The sequence below is a fragment of the Acanthisitta chloris genome, unplaced genomic scaffold (genome assembly GCF_000695815.1).
Source record: "Acanthisitta chloris isolate BGI_N310 unplaced genomic scaffold, ASM69581v1 scaffold16946, whole genome shotgun sequence".
NCBI classification, from domain to species: Eukaryota; Metazoa; Chordata; class Aves; order Passeriformes; family Acanthisittidae; genus Acanthisitta; species Acanthisitta chloris.
The window spans coordinates 1-7,279 of NW_008678866.1; the positions used below are offsets into that span (position 1 = coordinate 1).

General features: G+C 40.5%; 1 protein-coding gene across 1 annotated transcript; it reads left to right on the forward strand.

Annotated features, from left to right (window-relative positions):
* Nucleotides 1-1,693: 1,693 nt before the first annotated feature.
* EXPH5 (exophilin 5) lies at nt 1,694-6,990 on the forward strand (the record flags this gene model as incomplete). Its single annotated transcript, XM_009077087.1, has 1 exon — nt 1,694-6,990. A coding segment is annotated over one exon (5,297 nt), but the record flags the coding sequence as incomplete, so codon positions are not given.
* Nucleotides 6,991-7,279: the final 289 nt, after the last annotated feature.

Below are 7,279 nucleotides of genomic sequence, written 5' to 3' on the forward strand. Positions count from 1 at the left end.
GAAGAATCAAATGTAAAAGTGTACAGTTCTCTCTGCTCTTTCTGTCAGCACCCCAAAATCCATCCTTTTACATGCAGACATATGGTTAGGTGAGAATAATTTCATCCCAGTTTCCCGCATGCATGATTTTGATAATGATGAATTGCTGGGCCTGGTTCTATGACTTGTAAAGCCTCAAACCACAGAAGCAGGAGACATCATGGCATTCAGTTAGTTTTCCGGGTGCCTTTATAGCACCAGTCAAAAGTTACTGATTCTGTTTTGTTCTTTTCCTCCCTGCTGGGAAGCAAGGCAAGATCAGACCCAGCCTATGGGTGTACAGAGATGTTTTTCCAGAAACTTTCTGAGATCTGTGCATAGAAATGCCCATAAATATTACTTTCTACCACAAGAAATTACATGACATCACAGACTGAAAACATGATTGGGAAGCAGTGGGTGAGTTGGCAGTGCTGGAAGAGGAGAGCACTGCACAGTGGACAGTGGTTCTTCTGAAACTCACATGCCTGTGTGTCCATCATAACTGTGCACACTTGCCCACAACACAGAAAAACTACATAGCTTGGCTGATGTCCTCCCAATGGAAAACTCAGAGACAACTCATCTTTTTTCCTTTTCTAAGCTGAGTCTCTCAGAAGTCTTTTCTCTTGTATGTTGAAGAGAATCTTAGAAAAATGGAAAAGCTTAGATCTCTTGTATGCTGAATAGAATCTTAGAAAAATGGAAAAGCTTAGTACCTTTGTATCACCTTTTATTCCAACTGTACATATCTAGCAAGGCTTTCTTATTGATTCTCTACTATTAGCACAGATCTGTAGTGATTGATCAGTCAGCCTTGTTTGTTTAATTGGATTAGGAAATTCTGTAATGAAAGTCACCCATTATATATTGTGTGTTATTTTCAAAATGCAAAAATAATACAGTTAGTGAAGCCATTATTGTTTTTTCCAATAAAAATACTTGTAATACATTGCTGTCACTTAGTCTTCTGATTGAATATGTTGATTAGTTGAGCTGTATAGTGTTTAATTCCAGTTCATGAGGTTGTCTGTGTATATAAATACATTGCTAGATTGAATCACAGGTTTCTAATGGTTTAATTACCCTTTTTTAATCCAGAAAATGCCATTTTCAGTGCTTATTTTAAAGTAATAAACTACAGTTCAGCAGAAAACTTCTTTATGAGTGAAACAGTAGGCATGCCAGACAACTGAATATGTTTACTTGGTGGTTTGCAGGATTCTGTGTTTCCTTACCCTTACATCATAACTGTGCTTGTGAACACACAGAAAGTTCCATGTTTGACTAGTGAATTCTTTTCAGGGATTTTTTTGCTTCAAAATAGATTTGGAAAGTTTACACACATGCGCACACACACACACACACATATATATATAGCACATGAGTAAGAGTTCAGATTGTTTTGTTTTTCTTTAAAATAGCATAAAGATTACATTTGCATAAAGATCAGTCATGGAGAAGAGCATTTTTTTTCTTTTACTCATAATGGGTGACTACTGAAATGTTCTGCAGAGGAAGAATGTCTGGTTTGGGAAGTGTTTTGAATGCTGAAAAGTTGACTGCTTTCAAAACCAGTTCTGATTATTAATGTAGCACAAGAAACTTTTTGACATAAATAGTCAGATTATTAAAGAAAACAAAACCAAGTATCCTTTTTATTTCCCCTGTGCAGTTCTAAGTGATCTGGATGACCAGCTGGCCCAGGAGCAAGCCAAAGATCCATCGGACAGGACAGTTTCTACTAGCAGTGCATCAAATGTCCAATGCAGTAGTGCATTCCCTACTGCAAAGAGGCAGACTGCTAGTAGGGGGCAACAGAGAAATGACTGGAGTGACATGCGTCGCACATTTTTCCCAGATGGACTGAGAACACTAAGAGCCAAAGAGGAGCACAAGGTTTTCATCAGACCAAGGAAATTACACAGTGCATATATAAACTGGCACCAGACAGCCTTTCAAGAAGGTTGCAGTTATGGTGATCCAGTCGATGGAAACCCTCGGCTGCGCAGCAGAAGGATGTCTTCCGCTTCTTTTGGACGGTCTTCAGAAGGGAGCCTGTATCCTCCTTCCATAACACACAACAGTGGATTTAGGCACAAGAGTTGTATGAACAGGGATACAGCTGGCAGAAGTTACTCTGTATGTTCCCTTCGGAGGTGTCCATCATTGGTATCTTCTGACCAGCTATCGGGTTCTAGTTTACAACATCCATTGGCAAGAGAGAGCAAGAATGGTTTTGTACCAAGATTTGGCCGACAGAACCCAAAGAGAATTCCTCTGTCTTCTATTGTATGGAACAACACACCAGAGTCTCCTGGACAAACATCAACTCCAGAAAAAGTGTTTAGAACCAAATCACTGATGGAGTTTCATGCTACAGACCATGCTAGATATCCCAACTCTTTGCAAGAAACCAAGAAATACACATATTACCACTCAAAACACCACTACAGAAGATCTATTTCAAGCAGCAGTTGTTTTAGTAGAGTTAGTAGCCCTGACAAAGCTACTTCTCCATTGCCCTTTGATAACTGGGAAAATTATCCATTATACAAATCAGAAAATAATCTCTCTAGATCCTATTATAGAGATACCTCTTCTCATGACAAGTTGTATGCAAACCAAAAAAATTATTCTTATGGAAGAAAAAACAGCTGTCCTTCTTGGGCTGATATCCCTCAGTGTTACAGTGATGAAACATTTATTTCCCCTGATGCCAGCTTTGAAGCAATTATGGCTAATTTAAATGACCAGCAGTGGGCACATACAAAGAATGCCAAGTTAGGTTCACAGCACCCGCAGAATGATTTTCATGTGTGTTCTCCAGAAAACACAAGTATCAAAAGGATAACAAGAAGTGCAAACAGAACTTTTTCAGAAAACACCGAGGGCTGTCAGCCTTGGCTAAGTAGTAACTCTTCGGTTTCTTCATCTAGTATCAGAACTGATGAGTCAGTCTTTCCTAATTCAAAGGACCAAACGAAACCTACAAGACTGAACAGGATTTCGGTCGTTGTTACCCAAAGAAGTACTAAGGCAGGCTTTACACAAGTAGAAAAGGCTGAAGGTATGAAACAGTCAGATGAAGACATGCTGTTACAGTCAGTTCCTCAACAAGCAGACACAAGCTACATCAATACCTCTACCAGCCCTGCTTCTGCCATGTGGCAAAGAGATGTATCTCTCTTTAGCACAGTGACATCAAAGAGACAAGCCCAAGCCACTGCCAGAGGAGATACTGCAAAGATGTATACATCAATTGGTGATAAAAGAAATGTACAAATGAAGGAAAATGATTGCACACCCAACAGTGCATTCAGTCAGCCTCCTTGTATTTTTTCAGATGATGAGAGCAGGAAGGAACCTTTCCTTCCAGGTCAGAAACAATGGGAACACAATCTGCATTATGTAGCACAAAGAGAGAGCATTGAACAGGATAATCAGAGTTCAGAAGCCATTAACCAAGTTACTCCAAAAAGACAGTCCTTGCTGCTGAATGTTTCTTCTGCTCCATCCACTGAAGAATTAGCAAATTGTCAAGGCATGTGGTCCTGTCCTCCTGAATGTTCATCTAGCTCCTCACGAAGCTCTCCACAAGCACTTTCTCATAAAGACAATTCTAAATGCTTAGGAACACTAACTAGCACAGTTTCTGAAGCAGAAGGTGGAGAAACAGCTCAAGTGAGCAGAATAGATGTTACCAAACAGATTTCACAGAAAACACTGCAAAATGCAAGCACTTTAGTTACTAAGGACTGTAATGGACAAATCTCTACTAGCTCTCCACAAAATGGAAATTCTGGAAGTATTTATATGTGTAGCTTTGATGGAGACCCCAAGATGTCTGAAAACAGTTTAAGTTATTTTTGCCTTGAAAAAGGAAGTGAAAAAATAGGGAGTAATTTGCCTTATATTGAAAGGCTTCACAAGCAAGACAGCTTGCTGAGACATACCAGTAGCTGCAGCCTTACTGGCTCCCCTAGTAGAAACAGCTCCAAATCTCCTGACCCCCTTGTTATTTATTACACTTTGCCTAGAAAATCAGCCAGCATTGCTGGTAGTATTATGTCAGATATGCCCATCTCTTTGCCTAGAGAAAGCAGAACAACATATGAGTGTTTAAGGTCTGAAACTCCACATAGAGCCAATGCCTTTTGTTTTAATCAAAGAGATGTGTCTTGTTTAGACTCAAAATGTTCCTTTCTAACATCAGCATCATTAAATGCTGGTACAAGTAGCAAAGGAAAAGATTACCCCAGCCCTTTAACCAAAAGTCTTAGTGATTCAGTAAGTAGTAGTACATCAGTTGATCAGACAGATGGATGGAAATGTCTAAGCAGAAGAGAATCCTCTGTGTTTTCAGATTGTAAGGAGGGGGGAAATTTTCTACAGAAATATAAAACCACAAGCACATTTACAGTTTGTGTTGATGAAGATCATGTCAAGTATCATGAACTAGTTTCAATTTATTACACACTACCAAGGAGGCATTCAAAAACATTTTGTAGCCTCTTTAGAGATAATCCAGAGGATGCAGATTCACCTTGTCCCAAAGAAAATGCTCCGTCACCAAGAATACAAAGCAAGAAAAATGAAGGTCATGTGAGTTTATCAAATGTTTTTTTCCCCATTACTTCAGAAAAAGAGGTGCCTTCATATTCTTCTGAACAAGTATCTTCAGCTTTGGTCACACCTCAGAACTTAGGAACTGCTGTTGATAGTGAAGAGAAGTTCCATTTACGCCCTAGCTCTGAGAAGTCAGTGAGTATGGTACATACCAGGAAAGATAATTCGGCAGATCTTTCATTAGCAGAAAATGTGCTTTCTGACATGGTGACAAAAGAAATTTCTTTTGGTGGTCCACAATTCACTGCAATAGTGGGTAAGTCAGGTAAGGCCATTTCTGATGCCTCAAGCAGCCAAAATGCAGAAATATGCCTGAAAGAAAAGAAGGAGGTTTTACAAAGAGCCACACCACTAACTTCCACGTTATCGACCCCTCCCAAACCAGGCAGACGTTTAGAGAATCCCTTGTACTCTACTTCAACAAATGAAAATATTATACAGAAGGGAAACTCTGAAAGCTGCTGTCAGGCCCCTAAAGTGAACACCAGTAAAAATCTGAACACTTTACACCTCCGCTCAGGAGGGAAGCGTTCCCTTGGAAGGAGTGGTAACACAGAGCATGCTGATGTGCCACTTCCTCCTATGGAAGGCATGTACAGGGATAGTACTGAAGTCAAACAGAGAGTAAATTTCCTACACCAAACCACCCCTCTCTATAATAATAAGTGCAGTGGACTGCAATTAAGGGCTGACAGTTCAAGAAAAAATGCAAATTATTTGAACTCCTGTGGCAGAGTGCTTTCAGAGTCCCAGCGCAAAGCATCTGAGGTAATCACAGCTTCCAGTGCTGATCCATTACTTCAGCTAGACAAAGTGGTTAACACAGATGCAGAGGAAGTAAACAATTCAAAAATTAAAAAAGAGCAAAACTCACAGAGTGCTCAGATGGGTAAAGTTTATAGGGGTTTGCGGGAATCAGAGAGGCACAGTGAAGGCAGCCTGAACATTAAAGATAAAGTCCTCAGGGTTACAGAAGGTCAGAAGATAACACAGAGTACAGAAGATGAGAACAAGCTTCCCTCTGACTGCACAAGAGACAAAGTCAAAGATATAGAAAAAAGGAAAAACAGACCTTCAATTAAAAATAAACTGGCAGCCGTTTACAAAACAAGTCGAAAGTTTTCGAGTAAAAATTTACCCCCCAAACCGCACATAAGCAACATTTTTTCACAGAATGATGGAAGTGCTGCTTCTTTTGAGGTCAACATGTCCCTTGACTCATTGATTTCAACAGATTCTCATCAGCCATTCCTGCAGTTGGACAATGAAAATCAGAATCACAGTCTGGACCCTGATAAGAAAGCACCAAGACCAAGAACAGCTGAGAATATGAAGACTGAAAATCAGAACAATCCTTCTTTGCTGGTTAATAACGCCAATCGGTGGTCTTTTGGAAGCTCATACACCCAGAAGGAAGCCATCGGTCCCAAAAAAACTACCGTGAAAGTGGAAAACAAGCCAAGACTCACAACTCCATTTCCAGATAAAGCAGTAACCACAAGCAATAAGAATTCTCAAACACTCAATCTCAGGTTAGAAAGCAAAAGCCAACCCCTCTCTCCCAGTGCTACTACATCAGACTCACTGGATGAGAAAAGAAGAGCTAGCAGTCATGCCTGCACTCCTCCCTTGCCACTTTTAACTGACAAAAACTCAAACACGTACGTAAATAGCTGTTTGCAGGCAGACACATGTCCAGAACAAAACCTGACTACCCAGACAGTGCTTGGTCAGTGTCAAAATACCTCTCAGTCTGCGAGCTTAAAAAATGCTAACCTCAATAGCTATCAGTTGCGCAAGAGTCATGCGAAAAGTCAGCGCGAGCGTCACCTTTCTGAGGGTATCTGTGCTCGAGATTCCCTTGAGACCTCTGCCTCGGGAAGCAATATGCTCCCAAGAGACAGTATACATGGGAAGAGATTTAAATCTTACTCAGAGCTGTTGTCTTGTGATGAAAATCAAAACTGGGCATCAGACGATGAAAAATGCTACAGCACTAGAAATTTGATGTATCCTTCTGTTGAATTTGGTATATTTGGCAAAGAACAACAATTGGCTTTCCTGGAAAATATCAAGAGGTCACTCACAGAAGGACGATTATGGAGACCTTGTCTTCTTAATAACCCTAGTGCTTTCAGAGATGGAGAGACCTCTTCCATTAACCGGGCTGAGCTTTTGAGCTCGAGTTCTGCTGGGAGCAAAATGTCATCGACTGCTTCATCCCCCCGAGAGTTGCCTGATATCTATGGGGAAGACCCAGCGGCTTATTCGGACTCAGACAGTGATACCACCACTGATGATGAATACTACCTTGATGAGGCAGATAAAGAATCAGAGCTATGAAGGAACTGTGGTACTAAGATGGCACGATAGCGCGGTAGTTTCTGGGCAGGCAAAAACATGTCAGATGCTTTGAGCCAGTTCTTGTGCTGCTATAAATTGCTACAACTTCATTAGTTTCAAAGGAGTTAGTATGTTACATTAGCTGAGCATTTGACTTCTGTATTGAATGTGTGGATTCACCATTGTTGTTTCTCCTATCAGGGAAAAACAGTGTTAAAAAATCCCTTCCCAAAACACTAGAATGTAAACAGCTGTGGAGCTTTGGGCAGTGTAACTCCGAAGATGGCTT